A 26,615-nucleotide genomic window follows, 5' to 3' on the forward strand; every position below is an offset into this window, starting at 1 on the left:
CCAGCTGTAAAGCTGTATGAACTTTAAAAAAATTTATACCAAAACAGCACAATATTCACACTCTGAGTGGCAACTGAGTTCAGGCAAAATTATATCAACCATCAATTAAATTAATAAAACCCAACCATTTGATGAATAGCCAGTGGTGCCTCTGTCACTCAAAAGGTAGAGACGTGAATATTAATCAGTTCTCAATTAAATTTATAATTATTAAATAAAAATTGTATACGTGTACAGTTTACTATTTAATTTGTAAATTGGCTTAGGTCAACCCAATCGGGTTGGTGAAAATTTTTTTTCATCAAAGGGAATCCATACATTATTCAAGATTGAGAAACACTGATTCCACTGAACTCTAAGACATATTATATGAGTCATATTGCCTATACAAAGTATCACCTCCTTCTTTATCTTCCTCCATCCTCCTGAGGCTGAATCGATCTTTTTCTCCTCTGGTTCCCAAGGCATTGTGTTACTTATTACAACAGAGGTAACTGTTCCGAGGGTGCCTCTTCCACTAGACTGCCAGCTTCCCAAGGGCACAGTCTGAGTCTTGTTTCTATCCCCTCGCAGGGTCCTGGGCAAATTAGTGGTCATCCAAATTCTATTGAATGGTACAGAAGTACATCTACATAGCCTGGTGTACCTGGGACTCATTGGTCTTTATTGTCCCATGTCTGTCAGTCGACATCTAGGGCAGTGATTCTCAAAATGTGGTCCCTGAGCTGCTCAGAAATGCAGATTCTCAGGCTCCACCCCAGCATCAGAAACTTAGTGGATGGGGCCCAGCAACCTGTATTTTAACAAGCATCTAGGGGATTGTGACACACTTAAGTTTGAGAACCTCTGCTCTAGAAGGGAGGCAAGGCAGGTTAGGCAGAGTTTGCCTGCCTCTGTCCATGGTTATTGTGACCTGGTTGCATTTCATTTGCATGTATTATCTACACGTTGGGTAGGCAGCCCTGGGGTGCCTTTGCATGTTCCCATCTTCTCCATCACTCACAACCAGGTAGGCCTGGGAATGAGGAAAACCCATCACTAGAGCCTTCAGAACAGGGTGGTATTCAGGAGCTGGAATGCTGAGGGCTGGCGGTTGTCCTTCACTTGCATCTGAGTAACTCCTGCTAATTTCTGCCTCCCCCTTATTACATTTTATTTTTCTCTATCACCTTAGAGTCTCTTTCCCCTCCCCAGCTTTCCTTCTTCTAGTCTGGTTCCCCCTTTTCTCTCTTTGTTACAGTCACCTTCTATTTCTTTAAAAAAACAAAAAACAAAACCCAAACCATTTGAGGAACAGCCAGTGGTGCCTCTGTCACTCAAAAGATAGAGACATGAGTATTTAATTGGCTATTACACTGAACGATTATACAGCTGTATATACTTTGGTGTCACTGCACCATTTCCCCAATCCTCCCCAAGCCCCAGGCACACAGGCTTCCCCGAAAGGAGCTAATCTTCAGCAGGGCTACTTAAGGATCACGTGGCAAAACAAACGCTGATGCAAGCTGCTGCATTTGGCCAGCACAAGAATTTCAATATGTTGACCTTCATGCAGGAGGCCAAGGCCTGTATAAAATCACTTCAAAGGCTTGTACTTCTTTGTTCCTTGTATAATATTAAGTTTCATAATTTCAGCTGAGAAATGTCAAAATTAAGGCAACAAAGGAAATCTCTCTCAGAGAGCTCTTACCCTCCATGGCTTACCCCTAACTGCAAAAACGGTTTGGCTTTCAAAATTCCTCAGTGAGACTTCAGCTCTACTGAACACTTCAGTCAATTAAATCGTCGTAGGATACCAAGTGGCTGTACTGCATGTAATACAAGTTTCACTGAACCATCTTTTCAAAGAAGAACCTCGTAATTGTCCACACCATAGCTACTAATGCATATGAACTAAGGTATAGGTTTCTAAGCAAAGTGCACAGGCAACACAGTCTCATGATAAAATGCAGATGGGGAAGACCAGACTCATGAAGGCAGCCGATGCTCTAAGGCATGCATTCGGGTTGCGTGCCAGCAGATCCCGGTCCCGCAGCCAGGCATGCTTGGACATACAGAGCACAGGACATAATGGGAATCATGTCCACCGACCAGCCAGAGAAGAGCCAAAGCAAGCCTAAGGGAAGCCAGGATGACAGATGCTGTCTGGAGAGGTAATGTGGCCTACAGAGGGCAATGCCGAGGGAAGGCAAGTATTGCTTTGGGTCAAGCAGCAGATCGAGGTGACCGAAACAGACCTCTGACCCAGATTTCCTTTTTGCTGTATCGTCTATATTGAGGAGGTCCCCAAAGCGCTCATTAGTGATAAATTGATGGCGCGTCGGAATGACGCCCGTGTGGCGTCGAGCTGCAATATCGGCTTCTTCTTGCTCACGCTTAAGTCGTCTCTGGTCCGCTAAAAGTTTCTGCCATGAAATTGCATAAAATGGGCTGTGAATCGTCTGGTCCAGGGTATTGGAAAACTGCCAACAAAAACAACTAAGGAAAAAGGTGCTGGGTCAGTAGGGAGGAAACATGTTGGGAGGGCTTTATGGCCGCAACTGCAAGGTTCCCACTGTACCCACCCACGTGCGCTCTGTGTAGGGAGGAGACAGCACTGCGGGGAGAAACCGGGGGAGCACTGGGATGCGGGGAACGCTGGGTCCCATACGGTTACGCTGTCTGCAGACTATCTCCCAGCTCAGCCAAAAGCCTCCTGCCTCCTGGCACAAGGCAGCCAGGGCCAGGGCATCCAGGGGGTCCGTCCGGAGCATTCACGAACATGGAGCATGGTGGGAGGCTGGAAGTGCTATCCTTCCCTCACTCAGACAGTGACGAGTTCCCATAGTGGGACCAGGGCTGGCTGATTCCTCGTCCTCAAATCAGGCTATTAAAACTGCTGTGGGCTTTTGTTGTGTGGTTCTGTGGCAAGCAGGTCATCTTTGTGCTTCCTATTCCTGCTACTTTGTGCTCAAGAAAGTGGAGATACCCATTTCAGAAAACGTGGCACCCCTTCTCCTAGGCCAGCCAACCCTTCCCCCGAGGACAACTGTTAGGAGGCCTCAGCACGTGCACCAAAGGCTATTTATGTGACTGACAGAAAGCATCACTTACCTTGTACTTCCTACTTAACTATTTCTTCCTTAGGTGAAATGAAACTGAGTTTAAGGGAATGAGGTAGACTATAAATGAAGGAGATAAACTAAGAATAATGGTACCTGGGTTTAGAAGAAATATTCTCTCCTAAATTAAGGAAATAGTCATCTATTTCTACTTTTAAAATAATTAAACAACATTCCATTTAACTAAATGTCCTCATTGCCTACCGAAAGGACCCTATGGAAGAGAATTTTAATGTGTTTTCTTACTCCATACCAATCATACCTTCCTGGGATTAATATTCTTTGCAGGAAAGCATTGATTAGAACTGATCATTCTAAGCATTCTCAATAAAGCATTAGTCTTCTCCCAGCAGGTAATTAAATGCCTTAAGTGACACCTAGCCCCAAAGGATGGTGGGCCCACTTTTCTATTCTTCTCCAGGGTCTACCAGTAATAAAGCAATAACTCGTCAAATGGCTGTGGGATTTCCAGTGCTCAGGTAAGTTGTGGTAAAGATTAAACGAGAAAAGACGTGAGAAAGTGCTTTGTGAAGCACGGTAGAGCCCTGCTTTCCAGCTCTGCCTCTGGTACAAGGTAACTGGCTACGTGGCCCGAGGCAAGCCACTGTCCTGTGGCAGTCCCTTCCTGGATAAAACAAGGAAATTGCCCAGATGACCACTAATGTCCCTTCCAGGACTGACAGGCTCTTGTTTTCTGAAATGCCATTATCATCAATGTTAATAATAAGCCACTTGCATGGAAAAACGCCAGGACTGGCATTCCCTGAGCTGGGACATGTGAGTTGTTTCTGTAGCAATGGGAATGGACAGATGCAAATGGAGCAGAGCTCCCTACCCAGTGTGTGAATCTGACCTCAGCAAATCCATCATTCCCATAGTTTAAACACATAAGCCAAAAAACAGGGATAAAGACCCAAGGATCTGTGAGCCAGCGTTATTCAGGAAACAGGCTGCTCACCCTCTGAACTGCTAAACCAGCAAAGTAAAATCTGCTTCCCATGTGGTAGGCAAGAATTCTACCACAAAACCTGCCATGTTGGATGCTAGGGTTTACCATCCTGAAATGGAATGTCACCTTCCCTCATCATAGCAGGCCAGGCTTCGATAGGTAGAATCTTGTATCTCAGTGACAGTGACAAAAAGGAGTCTGTTCTGTGGCCAGATGGACGTCCATTGTGAGTTTTTCGCCATGCTATCACAAATAATTCTGTCCATCAAATGCTTCCTCCTGTTTCTTTTCACAGACAGGCGCAAATGTCTTACTGAGCACTGTCTGTATTGTGCCTGGAGAAGGGCAGAGCTGTGGTTTTATTTGTCCTTTGTCTCTCTAGCTGGCAGCAATGATTGTTACCCTCCAGCTCTCTTCAATGTCAGCCTTACCCTAAATCCTTAAGGAAAATCCCCGTAAGCTCTGAAACCAACTCAACAAAACAGCGCAACACAGAAAAAGGGCTTCAGACTTTACGGGGAAAGGGACAGAGTTGCATACACACGAACACCTTCCCTTGCTGCCACCAGGTTCAAAGCAATTCTTCCATCTCTTCATTGCAAGAAAACACTCATCAGAGCTTGTTTAAGCTATAGGACCCTTTCTTCCGAGAATGCAAAGTCTAGAAAACACGCCTCGTCATAACACTTCATCACAACAGCAGCTTGTGATTTTGCCCATTTAGCTGATGTGCCGAACTACCTCTTCCTAAATCCCAAGAGAACGCGTTCCTTTCCCGGCCCTGTCAGTCAGATCACTGCAGTACACGCATTTCAGTAGCTGCAGGACAAGGTCTATATCCTGAAGTTCTGGGGGAGAGGGGTTATCAACGTTTATTGGGGTATCTCTCTTCTTCTGAGTTAAAGGCAACTTCTTCAAACTGTTTTTATAAAATGTATCATGGGCATTATTCTTTTTCAGTTTCCTCTTTCTCCTACTGCATATTTCTCAATATGAACTGTGCTTTGTGCCAATAGAGGATAGATTTCCCTGGAGAGTAATAAGGCGGGGGGTTGGGGGAAGGTTCCCCTTAAAAGGCACTGAACGCAGGTTCCCCTTAAAAGGCACTGAACGCAGTGGTGGGCAACCTCTTTCTGAACCTCCCGGGCAGATTTGGCATTTGGAACTTAGCACCTTGGGGAAAATCAGTCCTACTCTTTGGAAAAGTGGACTAAAAGAGGAGTGACTGAGCTCATGTCATATAAAAAGTCACCTGTGAAAATCCCAATGTTTGCCTCTAACTGCTAGGCCATGCCACCTCCCTGAATGTCTACTTCCTTCATATTTTTATCTGCACAAGAGCTAAGAGATTTCAAAGGGGGCGATTACCTCTTTATCATCATGACGTCTTCGAATAAATTCTTCTGTGGATTCCAAGTAATCAGCTGGTATAAAATGCCTTGGTGATTCTGAATCTTCAAAACAATAAAGTAAAGTTAAAACAGGCAAAGATTTAGTGGGAAACCAGATTGGGAAAAGATTTCACCTTTCATCCATGACAAATATCAAGTTTGTACCGTCGTTGTTTGGTGGTCAGTATTCAAATTCTGAAGGAAAAAAAACCAAATGCCCCAAATGCCCTCCCCCTCCCGATTTTTGGATTTACCTGTGAACTAGTTTCATACAAAGAAAACTAATCAGAGGCAAAAGGTGAGCAAAGAGAGGACCGTCTTTGAAAACTGTCCCTATTAAGAGGCGTGCAGGGACACACACTGTACACTCACACACACATACACAGGGCCACCGAGAGAGGCTGCCTCTCAAAAAACCTCAGGGTGAATTGGGATTGGTGTGAACTGCAAGGGGTTCAGGAGTTCAAATGAACACATTTCTCAGATGAGCTAAACGGCCAATTTTTCTTTCGAAACAGAGTTTGGTGGTTAGTCTAAATGACATGGGGGAATCTGTTTTTAAAGAAGTGCAGCCACTATGAGCCATGATTAATTGCCAAGCAAACCAAACAGAAAACAAAGGACGGACCAGAAAATGAGCACCAAGGGCACACGGGAGGAGGGAACAAAGCAAGCAGAGTGGAGAGATGGGTGAGGTGAGACTGGGCAAATACACAGAAGGCCACCTCCGAGGGACGTTCCCAGTTCACTTTGGGGGTTGTTGTTCCTGTCCAGGCTGTGGTCTGAGTACGACAGAGAGTTCCCATTACTAAAGGCCGGCAGGCAGACCTCCGGGGCCGCGGGTCTCTCCTGAGGGGGCTCTGAGATCCGGCTCAGCCTGGCCATGGTGTGCCGGGAGGACAGCCGTCTGGGAACCAAGGGCCTCCCCCCGGAGGGGGTCTCGTCCTGATGGGGCTGAGACCCCCTGGGAGGGTCTGGCTTCTGGCCCGAGAAGTCCCCGGGACAAAGCTGTCTGGAGGGATGCTGGAAGGGCTTTTTCAACCGAAAAGGGAGGGGGCTCATTAGGTAGATGTTCCTGAGGAGTGTGCCCTTGTCCCCCCTGGGATCCGGGCGCCAGTCGGGCCGCCGGGAGGTCTGCTGCTGCTCGTGCCTACGGATGGTGGTGAAGCGGGTGTAGGAGGCCGGGCAGGTGCCCTTGCACTTGTTGAGGCGGTGTTTGGGGAAGTCTCCGTGAACGCTGCCGCTGCTGCCCTCTCGGCTGTCGCTGGAGATGTTTGAGCAGCGGTCCAGCTCGTCCGAGCAGGCGGAGAGCGGCTCGGAAGGCATGAGGCCCCTGAAGCCCAAGGTGGGGTCCGCCATCCGGCTACACGCTGGGGAGGCGTAGATGCCCCCAGGGTTCAGCCCGCCCGCCTCCCTGGGCCGGAGCTTGGTTGACTCCAGGAGGGACTCAGCCGAGCGGGCAGAGGTTAGGCCGCTCCGGGCCAGCATGGGCGTGGGGGACTTGCTCAGCCGGCCGGACAGGTCCAGCGACGGCATGGACCGGGACCGCTGAATCAGCTGCTCGAAAGCTGTGATGCGGGAGGAGACGGTGTGCTTGGGGACGTGCTCCGAGCCTTCCTGGTTGGGGCCCAGCTCGCCCCTGGCCAACGCCAGGCTGCTCCTCTCGAAGTGGGAGGCAAGATCCCGCACACTGGAGGAGGAGACAGACCCCAGGAAGAGGCCGGCCCGGTTGATCTGGTGCATATCTCGGTAGAGCATGGTGAACTGCGGGCCAGCCTTCCTCAAGAGGGGGCAGGGCCTCCTGGCGCTGGTGCTGTACTCCTGCAGGCTCATGGTGCTGCTCGACCTGCCGTCGTAGTCCCGCCGGGAGCGCACGAGCAGGTTCTCCGCGCTGCCCCCCACTTGCAGGGGGAGGCCTCTTTTGGAATCATTCAGAGGAACCGAGACACAAAGGTTCTCACAGCTCTGAGCCTTTTCCGATGGCAACAGGACGCTCTTCTGATCCTGCAAAAGAGCGCTGGGAGCAGAGAGCCTGGGTTTGAATTTGGAGGGGAGGATTTCCGAAATGCAGGCTTTCGCAGCGGACAAGGGTTTCTTGTGCTTACACCCGGGGCCTAACGCACTGCTAGTGTGAACCGCTCGGCTATGAACTGAAGATGAAGAAATCATGTGAGCATTCCCACCTTTATGATCCACTGGAAAGCATGCAGAATAAAATAAACAGACCCATTAGGTTAAAGCTGAAAGCTGCTACAAAAAAAAAAAAAAAAAAGGAGAGGTAACATGCTCATTTGTCATAAGGGGATTTTTGTTTTTTGTTTTAATTTCCAGTCGATGTCCGGAAGCAAAATAATCTGTGCTGCAAAGCAGGTGCAAAGATGCAAAGAAAAATGGCCACCCTGCTAGAGTTAGGAAAAGCTCAGCTAATTTCTAAGAAAAGGGAATCAGAACAAAAGAGAGAGAGATGCTTCAGGGAGAGCAAGGTTGGGGTCCAAAGGAAGGGAAACTATTCATACCAGAAAGAAAAATGGCCGGTGAGATACTAGGGGAGGGGACTACAAGGGCTCCGTGGCCTGGAAATGGATCTCAACAAGTCAAAACTTATCCCAGTCGCTGGAGGTTCACCCTCGCGGCCATCACCCCAGGAATGGGTGTGGACGGGCGAGAGATATCCTGATAGCCGTGTGGATGGGCGAGAGGCCTGCAGGCTTCGCCCAGTTACCTTTAGTTGAGGCCGAGCTGGATGGCCTCTTGAGCCCACTCAGGCCCTGGAGAGGGATATCTCCTCCTTCCAAGACGCTTTTATAAATCTGCCTCTCATTCTCCAAGCTGGTAAGATCCCCGGGAGCCCCATCTGATTCCCTCTTCACCGCGTGGAAGTTGGAAGAATATACACTGAGAACAATGAAATTTTAAAAGAGAGAAGAAAAAAAAAGAGAGAGTAGGATTTAGTATTTTTAACAGTTTTCTAAAAAGCACATTACCAGCTGAGGACAAGGAAACACACTTCCTGGCATCCCAGCCAAGCACCGTCCCTTCTAAAGGGCATTTTTAGTTAGACACAGAGCTCTACCGACAAGGCAGGCCCACAGGTGCCCCGGAATGCTCAGGAATCGTGTCTAAGCAGCAAGGTGCTCTATTTGAGATGACTGCCTTTTGTTTTAAAAGAATAACTCTGAGAAACACTGCCTGCGGATGGAGGGCAGGAGGGGGGCCAGACAGGAGGAGGTTCTGGGGGCCCAGTGGTTGCACACAAGATGCAATAGTCGAGGACATGAGTGGAGCTTCTGACATGTTGCCAGCCAGAGTTGGCCATTTCAAGTCCACCACCTGGATTATTTTTCTGGGTTGTTCCTCACAAGTGCTTTGACCAATGGAGCATTAAAATCAACAATGAGGGGCTTCCCTGGTGGCGCGGTGGTTGAGAGTCCGCCTGCCAACGCAGGGGACACGGGTTCTTGCCCCGGTCCGGGAAGATCCCACATGCCGCAGGGTGGCTGGGCCTGTGAGCCATGGCCGCTGAGCCTGCGCGTCCGGAACCTGTGCTCCGCAACGGGAGAGGCCACAGCAGTGAGAGGCCCGTGTACCGCAAAAAAAAAAAAAAAAAAAAAAAAAAAAAATCAACAATGAAAGGAGGTGGCCCAGCTGCCTAGGGTCTCCAGGAAAATCAGCCCCCAGGTGCAACTGGAAGCTGGGATTCTATGTATTCTTATCCCATCCACTGCTTTCAAAATTTGTATTCAGCACCTTATGACATGTATTATGAGTATAAACTATTGCTGGTTTATATCCTTCATTTATTTTTATTTTGTTGAAAGTCTAGGTATTTTTGCAAGTTACCACAAATCCTTTTTGGAATGAGGTGGGGCACAGAAAAAATTAAGAGCGCCTACTCGCTGAACCCTCCCCCTCCCCTAATTCCAGTTTTCTATGCCCTCCCCCACCAACACACTGACATGTGGGCACGCTCACACACTCACTCAGATCAGTGATGACCCCTTTTCCACAAAAGCACTCAGGCTCCTGCCAGGCTGCTTTTCAGTTCTACCAAATTCCATCTACCGGCATCAATATGGAATTTTTCCAGCTCTAAAGATGTAAACAGCTTGATGAAATTACTTCATCCCAATATTATGAATATTATCAAGTGGAAAGAAACGTTTAAGGAATTAAAACAGCGAACACCCATATACCACCCCCAACCTAGATTCTACAAGGAACGCTGGGCTGCATTTACTTCCTCATACATCTGTCCGTCTCTTTCCTTCTATCCATGCATCACCATACAATCATTTTTATACTTCCCGCAGACTCTGGGTCCCCAGAGTTACACACAATGACGGCAACAGCAGCCGTACACCCTGCTTGTTGAGATGGCCTATGTGCGGGGCACTGTGCTAAGTGGCTGATGATCATTCTCTCTTTAACGCCCACGAACGGTCCTACTTTCCCCATTTTCAGATGAGGACGAGCCACTGGGAGAGTCAGGCACTCATCAAAGCTGGCACAGTCAGTGCACGGGGAGCGCTGGAACTTGAGCCTTGTCGTCGGGCACCACAGACGGTACTCTCGGCCGCTCTAACATTTCCCTACCACCTAGGAGGCAGCACCTTCCAAGAGCCCAGGCTTGCACATCACGGGGAAACAGGGCTTAAGGCTGGAGCTCCGTGTGTGTCATCACTGCTGAGTGCCACCTGCCACGAATGCACCCCCGGGACGAGCGTATCCAGAGCCAGGAGTCAGAAGTGGAAAAGAGGTAGAAATTCCGTGGTAGGACAGGCAATGTCTCCACCTCAAAGTAGTCAAGCTCCCCGGAGCAATTCCATTGCTTCCAGCACTGGTAACACCCCCTCCCAGTCACCACCACTTCCCGGGCCCTTGCCATGTGCCCGCCACTGCTTGAAGGGCTTCACGTGCTCTATTCAGGGGACTGCCGGGCTATCAGGGCTCTCCCAGACCCCTCCTCATTATCTCTGGCCTAGGTCAGGGGGTCAAATCTCTTCCCCTTTCCTCGGCCAAGACAGGAGAACATTATTGGGAATCTAAGGGGAAAGAAAACCAACCCTCAAAGCTGAGAACAAAAAGCATGTGAACGGGGGCTTCCCTGGTGGCGCAGTGGTTGAGAGTCCGCCTGCCGATGCAGGGGACACGGGTTCGTGCCCCGGTCCGGGAGGATCCCACATGCCGCGGAGCGGCTGGGCCCGTGAGCCATGGCCGCTGAGCCTGCGCGTCTAGAGCCTGTGCTCCGCAACGGGAGAGGCCACAACGGTGGGAGGCCCGCGTACCGCAAAAAAAAAAAAAAAAAAAAAAAAAAAAAAGCATGTGAACGATGGGAATTCCCTGGTGGTCCAGTGGTTAGGATTCCACACTTTCACTGCCGAGGACGCAGGTTCAATCCCTGCTCAGGGAAGATCCTGTGAGCCCAGCGGCATGGCCAAAAAAAAAAAAGGCGTGTGAATGAAGTGAGTCTACATGCAGCCCTCCAGGGTTCGTGTCTCAGAGAGAGGCCTCTGGAAAGGTCGGGATGGGGGAAACACTCTTTATTTGCAGGCGCCCACTAGACTATCTCGGCCACGAGTATGCTCAATAAATATCTGTGGAATGAATAAAAGGTCACATTTTCTGAAAGTAAAAATTGGCACGTATGATCTGATTAAGGATATGCTTTAATTTGCGAAATTATGTATTTAGAAATTCTTTTACAAGTATAAGGATTATATCACATTCACTGAGGGCTCTTAGCTCCTGAAATCAGTGACCATGGAGTCATCGGAGGGGTGGAAAGAGAAAAACTACAGGGAATTAGAACGACCTGAGCTCAGGCTGGCTGTCCTTACTGGTGCCCGCCTGGTCCCTGCTGGGAGGTGCCCACTCTCACCCGCAGGCTCTGGGACAATGGCTGCACCCATGCTGCTTCTGGCTCTCCTGCTTTTGCCTGCAGGTGGCGTTCACCGACGCCACCCAGGATCTGATTAATAAAAACCGTCACCTCTTGCTAGAGAGCTGAAGGACCCCTAAAGGTGACTTGCAAGGTTGTGGCACTATCTGCCGATTTAAATAAATGTAAGCTCTTCTAAACCGGCTTTAAGTATGAATTTCACAATGAAAGACAAACCTGCCCCTTTTCTAAACTTCCCCTTCACAGTCCACCCTCTTCTTTTTGGTTGCATTTTCTGATTTTGTCCTTCTGTTTAACCACGTTTCTCCTTTTTTGTACAACCTCAACTAAGATCCATGCATAGGTGTCCTTGAGGCTCACCGACCAACAGCCTTTTGGGGAGGGACAGTCTCTAAAGCCCTGCTCACCTTGGTCTGGGGTTAGCAGATCTCCCTCGGTACTGGGGGAGTGCCTGACGGCAGTTCCTATTCTGCTGTCCTTCCCCTTGAATTGCCTCAGCCTCAGTCAGAACCTCCCACCCAATCCCCCCTAGTTCCTCCTCACTTTGGTGCTGACTCTCAGCAGCAACCAGCTGCCTGACCCCATACCGCCTCTACTGCACCAGCTGTCAGAACGTCCCTCCCTCCTGCCACTACCCCACCTCTGGCTTTAGTCCACCCATTATCACCATTTATTCCTGCTTCCCCACCAGAACGACAAACCAGCACTCAGGAAACCTCTCAGAATGGATTTGCTCTAGCCAATTGTTTTCTTTCTGATACCAAAGCCAGCATGCTTTTCCCACATGTGTAACACTTTGCAGCTGAGGGGCTCCTTGTTTCAAAACAGTATCTAAAAACTCTTGGCCAATGTTTTTAAATATATCATCTCCATCAGACCTCCTAATGTTGGAAAGATGTATCATTTGTCCCACTGTCCCCCAAACCGAGGACCAGAGGGGTGAAGGCATTTGCAGAAGGTCACAGAATTCCTGGGTCTTTGCTGTGTTCAAACAGATCAGAGAAGATGGGAAAATGAGCCAGGCTGATGGAGAAAAGCCCGATCAGGACCAGCAGCCACCAACTGCTTCACAAAACAAGTCAAATTCAGAAGCTCAGCCCTCAGACGCCTGAGCTGAGCTGTTTTCGGTTCGGAAAGAGCAAGCCGGGGTGGGGGACACTGCGGAGAACTCACCCTCTGGCTGAGATGCAGAGCTGGCTGCTGAGTTTCAAGGGGGATTGAATAAAAACACACTCACTGAAAGGATAAAGTGAGAGAAGAGAGCAATCATCTTAGGCCCAACTGTTTCAATCATGCTACCAGGAGGGCTCTGGAGGAGACAGGCAGGGTCCTGGCAGGCTGTGATTCCAGCCCGGCTCCAATGAGGAATGTGATTGCTGAGGCAAACCCACTCTGTTTAAGAACTTGGAAACAATCTGGTTCTCTCAGACTCAATTTCTTTCATTTGCAAAACTAAAAGGTGCAAAGAGACTGTCCATGAAATCCACGCTCAAATCTGTAATCTATGTAGACCTTTCTTTTGAGTTCCAGACACAGACATTTAACTGCCTTCTACACATCCTCACCTACATGGTCCTCAGGCATCTTAAACCCAACCTGTCCCAAACCAACCCCAGCCGTGTTCCTCTGTCTTCCTTCACCCAAGCCAGAAAGCCAGGGGAATCAACCCCCTTCTCCCTCCCCTTGCTCCCCAGACCTAAGCAGTCACCAGGTCCTGCTTACTCCCTGCCCTCGACACAGCTCACATCAATCCTTCTGCTCTCTCCCTCCCGGGACTGCTCACGACCACTCGTCTGTACCTCTGCAGGAAGCACAGCACCACTCCCCAAGCCTGCAGCCCTGACTCCCTCCAATCATAACTGCAAATCACTGCCCATGATATTTCTAGAGAACATCTCAATTTGTCATTTCACTGCTGATTTTATTCATGCCACAAATATTTACGCAGCACCTACTAAGTGTCAATCACTCTCCTAGGTGGAGATTCAACAGAGGACAAAACAAAAAATTCCAGCCTCACTGTTTAAAACCATTTGGTGGTTGGGCTTCCCTGGTGGCGCAGTGGTTGGGAGTCCGCCTGCCGATGCAGGGGACAGAAAACATTTGGTGTTTTCAGGAAAAAAAAAGAAAGGAACTCTTTCTAGACTTTGGGGAAGGGAGTCTAGACAATCTTAAAGCCTTTTGTACTGCATGAAAAAAATTTTTTGTATTTATAATGTAATGCTACTGTCATTCACTTTTTATTTGCTGCTGCTATATAAAACCTTTCTTTCATTCTCCCCAAAACAGAGATGTTCACTCCTTCTTGGGTCCCATCATTGTATTGACCACACTGCATTCTGATTGTCATGTACAAGTGTGTCATTTCCCAACGACACTCTGAGCCCCTTGAGGCCAGGCAGTTTATCTTATGAATCATTGCATGCCTGGTGTCTAGCTCTGTTGTTCACCAAATACAAATTAGTGGAAAAAATGACTCTACGAAGTTACATGCCTACAAGCACACAGATTTCTGACATTTTTAAGGCCCAGGGGAGTCTCTAATCTCTCATGTAGCTCTTTAGGTAATGATTTGTGTTTTGATCTTACATTGGATTCAGGGAAATAATGTTTTCTCTAGTGGACCATCACCATTTAGGAAAGAGCAGCTTGTTCTTGAGTGCCACCTGCTGGCCAAATAGAGTAAAGCTCTTTGGTTAGGAGAAAAAAATGTATTCGTGCCAATCAATGCTGAAATGATAAGTCATGATGAAAATACACCGCTGACTTATATATCTGATAACTCCAGGGAATTCAATTCAAAATGGGACATACACTATGATTACAAGTATGAAAGATATATTTTTTGAGAGGAAGAACTGATGTTGTATTAGGATATTGGGGCTATGGGTGAATTTCTTCCTTTCTCTTCCCAGGTTCTTCTAATATTGTGATATGGAATCATGCTAACAAAATGCTAAGCTGCAGTCTGCTCAAGATGTGAAAGTAGATTTAAGACAACACCATCACTTCTCCAGTGACCACAGAGTTTTTGATCCTGGGCTATCGGTGACTCCTCTTTCTTCAGCCCTTGGGTTAAGTAAGTCAAGCCTTGCCAACGTTTCTTTCACGTTTCGTGTCCATGCAGTGAAAGGGACCAGATTCCGTTCACAAGCAGCCTGCCTCAGTGCTAAGCAAGTTGGATTCTAGTTAATTAAGATTCACAGATGCATTCATTTATTCAACAAACTCTTACTGTGCATTTTCATATGTATCAGGCACTGCACTTATGTTGACTCCTCACCAATTCCAAATACTGAAAAACCTAACTCACAAACTGGGAGAAAACCAAGCCTGAATTACTGAAAAATCCCCACACGGAAGAACATCAGGAGGGAAAAGCTCATCTATTCCTGTCAAGTGTTTCATGAGAGCTGGGCTGTGGCTGAAAAACAGAGGTCTCTGGACCTATTTCCATGATACAAATACAGTGCTTGGTAAATTAACACATCAGATATCTATGTACACCAGTACTCAGAGTGTCTGAAAGCAATTTGCTCTTTTAAAAAGTCTGCATGAGTCCCCCTCAATCCTGCTAACACACTATTACACAAATGGTTAAGTTGTTTTTTTAACCACTCAAAACAGTAAACCTTAGCATGTCTTTGGTTAATTTATTACCCAATTTTGAATCAGTACTGGTGCAGGTGAGAGTTTACTGCTGCCACCAGCAGATCTTGGCAGTCTCCTGGCCTAGAACGTCATTGTTCCTACTCTGGTGGTAGTTCTGCCACACACAGCTGTGGAACCTGGGCACACGCTACCTTTCTGTGCTTGTTTCCTCACCTATAAAATGGGGATAAAAAATAACGCCTGATCCTGAAATGTTGAGGACTAAATGAGGTAAGGTATATACAATGCTAAGCACAGGGCCTGGCACATAGTAAATGCTCAATCAGTCGTTAAAATTATCATTTCATTCAAGACCTGCACTCTTAACTCTGATATCCTGTGGGAGCTGCCTTCTGAATACTTTTAACCTCTACAGTCGCTTTCATTCAGTTGCCACATTGCCTTTTTATTTACTAACTTTTTTTTTTTTTTTTTTTGCATGTTTTGCCCCTGAAACTATTAGGGGACTGCATCTTATGCGCCTATTAGAATACCCAGCATAGGGACTTCCCTGATGGCGCAGTGGTTAAGAATCCGCCTGCCAATGCAGGGGACACAGGTTCGAGTCCTAGTCCAGGAAGATCCCACATGCCGCAGAGCAACTAAGCCCGTGTGCCACAACTACTGAGCCTGCGCTCTAGAGCCCATGAGCCACAACTACTGAGCCCTCATGCCGCAACTGCTGAAGCCCATGTGCCTAGAGCCTGTGCTCTGCAACGAGAAGCCACCACAAGAAGCCTGCTCACTGCAACGAAGAGTAGCCCCCGCTCGCCACAACTAGAGAAAGCCCGCACACAGCAACGAAGACCCAACGCAGCCAAAAATAAATAAATTTATATTAAAAAAAAAAATGAATACCCAGCATAGTGCCTTAGATCCGGTAGAAATTCACTCAGCCAGCCACCTGAAGCAATTTTTCACCAAAATACCCTAATCCCAGCTCACTGACTTCCAAATGAAACTACTCTTGCAAAATGCCTTCTTTGGCAAGATATGATAGGTTGGATATGCCCAAGTGACCGTAATTGCCCCCATAAACTCAGCATTCAGACCAAGTCAGGCTTCTATTTGAAGAGGCGAACTTTGCTCATTGTGGACTTACCCAACCCAAATGGAACAGATAATAGTGTGCCTTTCCTCCTTGTCATATTTCAAAGAATGAGATACAGATGGTGATATAATGGTGATGAGATGAGAAGCTGCTCCTACCAGAACAGCTCCCAAATCTATAGGGTGCAACAGGCAGTATGGAGATGCAGTCCTTGCCCTCACGGAGTTCATAATTTATTATAGTTATAAAAATACAAAAGCATAGGGCTTCCCTGGTGGCGCAGTTGGTTGGGAGTCCGCCTGCCGATGCAGGGGACACGGGTTCGTGCCCCGGTCCAGGAGAATCCCACATGCTGCGGAGCGGCTGGGCCCGTGAGCCATGGCCGCTGAGCCTGCGTGTCCGGAGCCTGTGCTCCACAACGGGAGAGGCCACAGCAGTGAGAGGCCCGCGTACCACAAACAAACAAACAAAAAAACCCACAAGAGCATAAGTCAGGTAGACAGCAACAGAAGTAAGTGCCATAAGCGGTACTAACGTGAGACTGGGTATAGGAAGGATCCGTTCGGGCCCATTTATACAAGCTAAAGTGCCGGCTATTCACCATGTTTGTAAGGGTAGGGAACAGCACGGAAGCATTTTCGGCTGGGATAACAGCTGCATAGTGAAGTACAAAGATAGGTAACCTAGGGCTTCCCTGGTGGCGCAGTGGTTAAGAGGCCACAACAGTGAGAGGCCTGTGTACCGCAAAAAAAAAAAAAAAAAAAAAAAAAAGATAGGTAACCTAGGAGAGGACCTGGGATGGTTTGGGGACGGGAAAGGAGTCTGGTGGTCACCCCATGAAGAAGTGCGTGGGGTGTGCATTCATCACTCAGGCAGAATTCTAAGAATTGGTATGGGGGAATAAACCAAGATCTCTGAGAATCAGACAAGTTAGCCCTCTCTTGGCCCCATCTTTCCTCATGATAGGTCCAGCCTGAGGACCTCACCCCACCCCCGCCTTTATACCAGATGTGGCCTTAGTCACCCACTCCGTTCCCCCAAAGATCAGCACACGTTCTAAAGGTAAAGATGCCAACACAGGGAAAAGCTTATCAAAGGTAATATGAATCAACACAAAATTAATTCGGAAAAGGAGGGGGAAAAATAATTTGAAGACGATAATTGCTACTTATCACCAAACTGTACATCATTCAAATCCACTAGACTGATAACAAAATACAACACAAGCCTCTTCCCGTTTCTGATATTTAATACATCAAGCCATGTAAAGAGTGATAACTTACTATCCAGGAGGCTCTGAAGAAATTTCCGGAGTGGGGCTGACTGCTGAGCTCTGTAAATGTCAAAAAAAAAAAAAAAAAAAAAAAAAAAAAGAATGTAGATGACTTACTTCGACTCAGATATTTCAAGCCAAGGGGAAAACGAGAGAAGTCCTTTTCCTTTCCTAATTTATATAAAGCCCTCTGGGAGATGGGGGGCTCAGCTGGAAAGGTCTCAGTGCTGGCGGAAGGCGGTGCTCTTTCTCTAGAAGGATTTCTGGGCTTTTGCCTCCGAGTGGCTGCAACCAGGGCTCTCTGGGTGGGTCGGGAGACGCCCCACTCCTTAACATTTATCTCCAGTCGCAGGCCCACTGGAAAGATGGCCCACCACTTGGCAACAGGCACTAGTGACATGGACGGCACCCTCCAGCAGCTTATCCCCCCACCCTCGGAGCCCCTGCCAAGCCCACCAGACTCCTTCATGCACCCACATGCCTCAACCAGAGTGTCACCCAACACTTCAGGTACAGAACATACAAAAATGCATTTTACGGTGCTTTGTGTCCACCTAGGGGGGTGGGATAGGGAGGGTGGGAGGGAGACGCAAGAGGGAGGGGATATGGGGATATATGTATGCATATAGCTGATTCACTTTGTGATACAGCAGAAACTAACACACCATCGTAAAGCAATTATACTCCAATAAAGATGTTTTTAAAAAAATGCATTTTAAAAGGCCGTACTTTTAGATCATTTATTTACCCCTGCAGATTGAGAAGTGCGGAAATGGGGAGAAATGCAGTTTCACAAAACCTATTAATCACCATTTCAGTGTGACGGGAGGGAACATGTTATCAAATTACAGGCCCCTATGCACAAGGAAGAAAACCAAGAGTCTATGCAGAGAAAAAGCAGCATAATTACAGAGTTTAGGGTTTCTATTGTCTTGGAGAAAGAAAGGCAAAGGGTTCAATATATTTGTTTTTAAAAATAACGTGTTAGTTGAATACATCAACATGAAAGTTAATGTTTAAAGATGCTCCTGGGAATTCCCTGGCCGTCTGGTGGTTAAGACTCTGAGCTTCCACTGCCGGGGGCACGGGTTCGATCCCTGGTCGGGGAACTGAGATCCCGCAAGCCACACAGCGCGACCAAAACCAAAAGCTCCTACCTCTACTAATGACCACTTCAAGAAAAACAAGCTCTGCGGAGGATAAGAGGTACTTGGGGAAAGGAGAGAAAGAAAAACACCAGGAGAAGGAAAAGGAAGAGATTGGGAAAGAGGGAGGACGATGGGAGGGGAGGCAGCCTTCGTCAGGGGCTCACCCCCGGCCCTCCTCTGCCCTCCACCCCCCTCTACTCCTGAGAAGGCACTGCTCTCACCTCCACACCCATCCTTCCAGCCCCTTTGCCCGCACTGGTCTCCCAGCCTTGGCACCTGCCCCGTTCTGGGTCTCCGTCTTGGAAGAACTTTTGCACAACCCTGCTGAGTCCTCTGGAAACATCCCCCTTCCTTCCTTCCACAATCACATGTTGCCAATCAGTGCTGTATCCCTGGGGGCTCCCCTGATTCTTCACCACATACTCTCCCTCCCATCAACCACTTACCCAGCAACCACCAAAGTTTTTAGAAGCCTCTTGGTTACCAAATGCACTGACCTTCCCTCAGAGTCTATTTTTGGGGGACCCCTTGGGCAACTCTCATACTTGCTCCACCTCTCACGTTTCCTCCTCACTCTGGTTTTCTCTGACCCGCCCCTCCTCCTGTTCTGTGTCATCCAACATCCCGATGGGTAGCTGCCTGTCTCCCATCCTTTCTCTCTGCATGACTCTCTCTTCGATCTGTAATCTACTCCCAGGGTGGGTGTCTCCACCTGCTCCCAGGGCTTCAACCATCACTTCTCTTCAGGTGACTCGGATTGACTTTCAACGTCCCTGCCTCTCATGGGACCTAGTTTTCTATTTCCAACTGTGTACTGGATATTCCCTATATGATACCAAACAAACACCTCGAAAACAAACTACCTAAAACCACCTCCTTCATCTTACCTCTGCACTGATTTTCTCCCCACCTTTCTTATGTGACATACTGATGTCCCCATTCTTCCAGCTTCCTGGCCAAAACCCTACAGTTGTCTGTGTCTCCATCCCATTACCCCAACTCTTTGTTCTTCACACCAATTAGTTAAAATGTCCCACTGCAATTTCCTCTGTGATTTCACATCTACCCTTATCCCTTCATGCTGGTGCCACTGGAGTACTCACCCCTACATGCCTGGACTGCTGCAGAAGCCTCCTTGCCCTCTCAACCTCCAACTGGAGGTTATCCCTTCAGTTCAACCTCTCTAGAGTGAGGACACTAACCTTCCTAAAACACTAGTCCTGAATCACATCATTGACTTGAGGGCAAAATCAACCATCTCTTTAACCATATTTTTGGAGTCTCTACAACCCAGGGTCAACCCTCTTTTCCCAAACCTGCCTTCCACTATTATCACCCTAAATTTTCTATTACAGATGAATTCATCTACTTTATTCCTGAATCCATCCTAAACACGTTCACGTTTGTGCTCTCTACCATGCCTCAAATGGATGGCCCCCACTTTTGCCATGTACCTAAATTCCATCAATCCCTTAAAATCTTGGCCAACTCCTGAGAAGTCTTCCCTGATTTCCTGGAAGATTTCCCCCTCTTCTGAGCACTTAGAGGCTGTAGCGTTCATTTAGCTCTTACAGGCATTGCTGTGTACTGTTGGAGATCTTTTATTTATGAGTGTGACTAAGCTGTCACGTTCTTGAAGGCAAAGTCCACTCTTGTGCTGATTTAGAACCTCCCTCAGCACGTCACACACACGTTAGGGACTACGGGTAACGCATAATTGAACCAATGTCAAGATGACTCATTCATGCATCAGACACCTCTTCGGGCCCACCTAGCCCCAGGCAGGGTTGTAGGTACTGGATCCCATCTCTGCCCCAAGGAGGCTGCGGTTACTGCAGTAGTTCTCCAGCTGCTGTCCATCCTGCCACACGTTACAGAACCACTCTTATTACAGTACTTTGAAAAAAGTGCCTGCTGATTCACTTCCCCTCCGGCCCCCCAGCTCACTTCAGGACTTACCTGCAGCCACAGTTCTCCTTTAGACCCAGCTCAGACCTCCATTCCCACAGCAGCTACAGCTGGTGCCAGTCTCCGCCCTGGTTGGAGACTCAGCTCCCCACTATGCCCACCCCGTCACGCATCTGCCTCATTGCATGCCCTGTCGCTCACCTTCTGTGTTCCCCTGGGCCTAACCGCTGGTCCTGCTGGCTACCTCATCCTTCGGTGACTCTGAATTCCCAAACCCTAACTCCCCTGGATCGGCTTGCAGTGCTTGGCTTCTGCCCCTCGTATCCCGGGCCCCCCTGGCTGCGGCCATAATCACCTGCTTTGAGTCTCTGGCTCTACATGATTTCGTACCCAAGTCACACACACTGGTGGCCTGACCCTCCTTGTCTCAGTTCTGCTTAAGAATAACACGGTCCATTAGCATTTTCTGTTTCTCCTGCCACAATCTGTGGACGTCCTAGCCTCTATCAGCAGTGTCCGCATTCCTTTTTTTATTTTCTATAAAGAAACCCTTTCCTTGTAAGTGTCTCCTTTGTTTTGTCAGGGAACCCTGGGGGTAGTTCTCCAAACATTTGGTATTTTTCTTCGCCTTGGGAGCCCATTTACCCTGGACTCTCTCTCTTTCTGACACATCCTTTAATAAACCACATTGGGACATAGCTCCCTTTAAAAATATCAATGTAGGCAGAGTTTCAAACGCTTGTGGCCAGGCTGTCTGGTCTCCGGAGTGCATTTTTTCATTAAGAACCTTCTGACCTTTCAAATTACAAATACTACTATTCTGACAGTGCCTTGCACGCAAGAGGCACTCGAATCACAGCTGCTGTGTTTTTGAAAATGATCTCTGAGGTTGGTATCTCCCAGGGCTGCAAAAAAGACATAGAAGTTGCCCAAAAAAGGCTCCCTGAAAATTCAGAGAAGGTATACACACAAGGGGGCAGAAGGGGAGTTAAAAGGGTGACCCCTTGAAAGCAGAGAAAGAGGATGGTAAGCCGGGGGGGAGCAGTTCAATCACTAGCCACCCTGCATATATATTTGAAAAATCCCCTTTAAGGAAGATGCCAAGCTCGAAAGAAATCCAAACAACAATTAACTTGGGGGTCAGGGGTGACCTAAAACAGGAGCCAGAAAGCCATGCAGCTTAAAAATGACCAGCATAACCATTCATCACCCCAACTACATCAAAAACCATAGAACAAATTAGAAAGCAAAGGGAACTGAGGGCACGAGAAAAACTCGGAAATACCTGTGACAGGTTTGCACTGGGTGCTTTATTAAGCGTCTCCGTTTTTTCTAAATCTGCCTCTAACTCTGTTTGGCAGAGGTTGAGATCTTTTTCTAGATTAGTCTGGTTCAAGAAAGAAAAGATGGGAAAGAGGGTTTTAGTTAGGAGGAAAGGCAGACAGCATGGAAGGTTACGTTTGAAAAACGAGTTTGTTTAGTATCATACATTAATAAGGCAAAGATGGCATGACTAAAACACAAGAGCTTACTAGAAATGAGTTAAAGACAGGAAAACAGGGAATGCAACATTAGGCATAGAGAATATAAATCCTGTGGTAATCAGAGCTCCAAAACTCTACTCTACTTGCTAGAGAGAGGAACTACACAGACCCCCAAAACCTACCTTTTAGGAAATACCTATTTTCTCTTTTTCAGAGTATGGTGACTATGACACATACTATATGTCAGCAGAATAAGCCGTTGCTTTAAAAACCTCTACACATTAGTATAAGTCTTAAGAGACTTTGTTAAACTGTTTTATCACCAAGCCAAAAAAAAAAAAAGTTACAATCAAGTTAAAAATAAAAGGGGGTGGGATTTAATAAAAGAAAAAAGCCCACAACACACGCACACTAGCCAGGCCAGAGCGCACACACACAGCCCACAGTGGAATTACCTTTCTATCCTCTCTAGGAAGGATAGAGCAGTCTCCAGGAGTATAATCCCATATCTTTTTGGGAGGCTGACGGGAAGCAGAGGAGGAAATGAAGAAATGAGCGTAAAGACATAAAGACAAACATGGAGACCGGCTCAAACCAAGAGGGGCAACACTAGGAGAACTGTCTCAACACAGAAAAGTGAACTAAAAACAAAAGGAGCGGGCACCCTGTCTCCTGAGGCCACCTGGGGAGCCCATGGAACTCAGGAGCTGGAAATGTTCAAGTGGGAGGTTTATTTCTGCATCTCTGTCTCAAGGGTCCATCACTGTTGGATTATAAATATTGAAAACTTTAAAAAGAACAAAGGAAAAAAAAAGCATTAATGCCAATTTGAACAAAAACAAACATTTAAATTCCTCATTGTTCTTTTCCAACTAAGATGGACACTGAGAGCCTACATTTTGGAAAGCTAGCCTTGTCCCCTGTAAAATTCATTATGTCTTCATAAACGTGTGAATTTGGAGATCTGACCAAGGGTGGGTACATGGTGCTAAATGTACTTCCTGTGGCTTGTGGCGATGAAATCCATGTATGAAACAGGTGTTAAATATTGCACTGTAGAACTAGACAATTTCACTAGATAAGTTTTTAAAAATCTCCTTTTACAGTTTAACTAGACTTTGATAATACTGCTGATGGTAGAGTCAAACCTTCCATCTCTCTTAGAGAGCAGAGTTTATACTTTGAATTTAAACAGTGAACTGTAAGGTTATTTTTATTTTCTCCTTTAACTGATCATGTTAGAATTAGAACTGCATTCCCGAAGTAGAAATCTGCCAGGAGAATTGTTTTAAGGGGGTTCCAGAGGGTAGGACATCTAGAAGTTACAAGCCGCTTCTATCTTTGCAACCCCTCTTCCACTAAGTAAACCTTCTTGTTCTGCCCACTTAGACTTGAAATTCCTTACACAATGACCTCTGAGGAGATGATATCATTAATAACTCCTATCATTCTGTGCAAATTTCATCATAACCAACTCTGTGGAAACATTCAAATTAGTTTTACATTTTGCCCTGAGCTTACTTACAGAAATCACATCAATTTCTATAGAAATCAGGGGGAGAAAAAAGAAGAAAAAGCTGACACTCGAGGCCAAATAAAAAGCAATTGATTTTACAAATGAAACATAATTGATTCCAAGGTGCCTTCACCAGTAACTTGTGTATGTAATATCAATTGCGTATATTCTGCAATTTGTAAAGTAAGTGCCACTGACAATTACCATTCATCTTGAAGCACTTAATACAGTTGGATCGCTCATCTGGGGATGGAGATGTTTCCAAGTCACTGATGGTAGCCCTACTCATTTACTTACTGTGAAAAATAAGACAGTGCTTACAAATTAAATTGGTTTTAAATAATCTTCCCCCAAATGGTCCCTGGAGTCTTAAATTAGTTGATACCCTACAACTCATTAGACCTAAAAGTCCAATTTAAGCAGGAGCTTGCTGAAACTTCAGCTCATTTTGGGTGCCTTTAAGTGAAGGGGCCAAGGAAGAAAGGAGTTCAGGCTAAATGTCTAAAGTTCTCGCAGGCTCTACTAGGGGGAAGTGGGTCCTAGGTTCACGTGGCATAAAAAGGAGAAACGATGATCCACGTGGTTTGATAGTAGTTTTAATTTCATTCTGCTTCTGAATGACTGAAAAGTCTTTGAAAACAACTGCCATGGATTACACCCCTCTTATTTATGTCTCTTGCTCTTTTGTGGCCCAGAGTTGATTGGGGTAGGAGAGAAGTGAAGAAAACATTTCTCCCCATCACACCTTCCTCCCAAACTCTGGGAGTCATCAACCTGGTTCAACCAGGTAACAAGCCCACCCTCAGGATGACTCAGACCATAAGGACCCTTTCGCCTCAGTGCTGTTCCTCAGGATATAGGCATTGATTAAGCGATTTTGGCAAGTCTTCAAAAGTATCATCTTCTATTACTTTAAAAGACCTACACAAAACGAGGTAGTCCCATTTAAGAAGGACTCTAAGGTCTATGCAAGGAACACTCTGGCTTCAGAGAAAATGACATTTTGGAAAAGCATCTCTAAGTCTTTAAATAATTAAGAGGCAGTGGGGACAATGGGGTAGGAATACAAATTATAGGAAGGTCCCTGTACGCAAATGGACCGTGTTGTCAACATTTGTCTGGATTGGTTCTGTGGGCTCAGACTACAGTTTCCAGCAGAAACGATGCTAATTCATGGAGCTATTCACAGAGCCCATCTAAATATGCTGTGACTGAAATGCTGTCTACTGCTAACGAAAAGAGTATTATTTACGATGACAGATTTAATTAAACAAACCAATCACAATTAATTAGAAAAAAATGGCTTCATAACTTTTCCTAAAAGTTAATATTTCAGTAAAACTAAAATAGTTATTTGTTATCTGGCAAATGAAGAGATGGCTAGAAATTTGTGGATTCTGAACAGGGTTTCAAAACTCAATGGCATAGACTCCTTATTATAAACAATTTAAAGCTAGTATCTTTTGCTTTCTCTGATGAGAGTATGGCATTATTATTGCGTGTACCAATCATGGTTTTTGAGGGGGCAGGGGTACACATTTCTGCAGGTTTTCTTGTGAGATAATTGAGCAGGTTTTAAGAAAAAGAAAAGGAAAAGGGTTAGGATACTGTTAAATCTTTGCATGTGGAAAAGACTGCGTGAGGTAGACTTCACTGATGTGTGAATGGTGGACAGCAGAGAAAACAGGGAGAGAGAGGAGAAGTGAGGTGTGTACCAAAGCTTTGGGGGGTGGGGAGGAGGAGACGGCGCAGATTTTGGGTTGGATGCTTCCCTCTCTGCTTGTCATTAGGTGGCGCTGTTCATCCAGGACACCTCTGCTGACGTTAGGTGACAGTGTCAGGGAGGGGACAAAGTGGGAGGAATGCCTGTTCCTACAAGGAGTGTTTACAAGGCAGGTGCTCCTAACTCAGAAAATGACTGAACATTCAAACAAAGCTCAGCAATTCCAGAGCAACAGTTAAATTTCTCCGTCTTCATCTTCATTAAAAATGTACTACAGAATTGAACATTTTACTGAGCTGTAAAGTTAATTGCTATCTGCAAATAAAACTATCATTCTAAATCATGGTGATTCAAATGCCGATTCAATGCTTAAAGTCTCATACAAACATCTAATAAAATGTTTTATTTTTATACACTAAATCCCTCCACCTGTAAATTATTTTTGCAGCTGTAATAATTAAGACTTTAAAGTAACTGGAGCTTTAAAGTCAGTTTCCAGTCATCTCCAGTGGAAAAATGAGCTCAATTCTCCCTTCGGTTTGATACTCCTTTGGGTGCAAGGGCAAGAAAATCCTCCTTTAAGTGCCAAAAATCAATTTGTACCAAAGTGAACTCAGACACATCACAGGGAAGCTACAGGCTACTGGGCTGAATACTAAGTTTGCTAGAATTCCTAACTCTCATTTCTAATTCTGGGAAATATTATCCTACCTCATAGAAATCATTCCCTAAAAGTCACCTGTAACAGGATGGCATTCGAGGATCACCTCTGCATAGAGAGGCCCTTTTCCACTTGCACTGGCACTTCCCTTGCATGTGTGCTTCTAAAATTTCTATTCTAAGCAGTGACAATGCTGGTCTTTCTCAGTGTGTAATGCATTTTCCTGGTTGTCTTCAGTAGACCATCAAGACTTTGGTCAAGGAACTGAACCAAAGGCCAAAATAATGCAATCTACAAGGTGTGTGATATTTGTTGCTAGTGGCGGGAGGTCCTGAAACAAGCAATGACTTAGCCATGTCTCCTGGGGGATTTTCTAGCAAGAAATACTGTCCAGAGCTCACTGTCCTTTCTTGGTGAAGTAAAGCAATGGAAAGCTCACAGGTTGTAGCGAGAATAGACAATCCCACCACTGACAGCCAACAAGGCTGCTCCCCACTTCCTGAATTCTTTACAAATAGGTCTGATTTTTTTAGCAGCAACAATGCATCAACAGCACTATTAAAAAAGGTGTCTATAACCACTGAAGCTATTAAACTTACCGGTTTCCCAAACTCCAATTCCGAAAAGAATTTATACCAAGGTTCATTCTTTAAATCTATCTCTTCTGGGCTTATATCCCGACTCTATAGGGGTTGGTGATAGGGAAATGGAAGAGAGAGAAGGATAACATTATGCAGAGATTACATAGGAACCGGCCAGTAGAGATGCAGTGGTTTCCAGAAATATACAGCACCTGCATTCAACAGCAGCGATCATCCATTTCTTTATTGACATGAGCAAAATCAGGGGAGCTGAAACAG

At 46.4% G+C, this 26,615-nt stretch overlaps 1 protein-coding gene across 48 annotated transcripts in view; it reads right to left on the bottom strand.

The window, feature by feature from the left end:
• Positions 1 to 26,615, bottom strand: part of SORBS1 (sorbin and SH3 domain containing 1) — a 242,855-nt gene that overhangs the window by 31,228 nt on the left and 185,012 nt on the right. For 27 of the 48 annotated variants that reach the window (XR_004346124.1, XM_032607709.1, XM_032607716.1 and 24 more), the window contains 4 exons: positions 17,326 to 17,375; positions 8,164 to 8,336; positions 5,419 to 5,504; positions 2,238 to 2,405 (listed from right to left, as the gene is read on the bottom strand). Coding sequence is in view for 47 of the 48 variants with exons in the window: in XM_032607709.1 (XP_032463600.1) it covers positions 2,238 to 2,405; positions 5,419 to 5,504; positions 8,164 to 8,336; positions 17,326 to 17,375 (477 nt within the window). In the remaining variant the exon portion in view is untranslated. Of the gene's footprint in view, positions 1 to 2,237; positions 2,406 to 5,418; positions 5,505 to 8,163; positions 8,337 to 17,325; positions 17,376 to 26,354; positions 26,439 to 26,615 lie in introns of all 48 variants that reach the window. The other 21 variants (XM_032607724.1, XM_032607706.1, XM_032607699.1 and 18 more) reach the window with 1 other exon arrangement.

The sequence above is a fragment of the Phocoena sinus genome, chromosome 16 (assembly GCF_008692025.1).
Source record: "Phocoena sinus isolate mPhoSin1 chromosome 16, mPhoSin1.pri, whole genome shotgun sequence".
Taxonomy (NCBI): Eukaryota; Metazoa; Chordata; class Mammalia; order Artiodactyla; family Phocoenidae; genus Phocoena; species Phocoena sinus.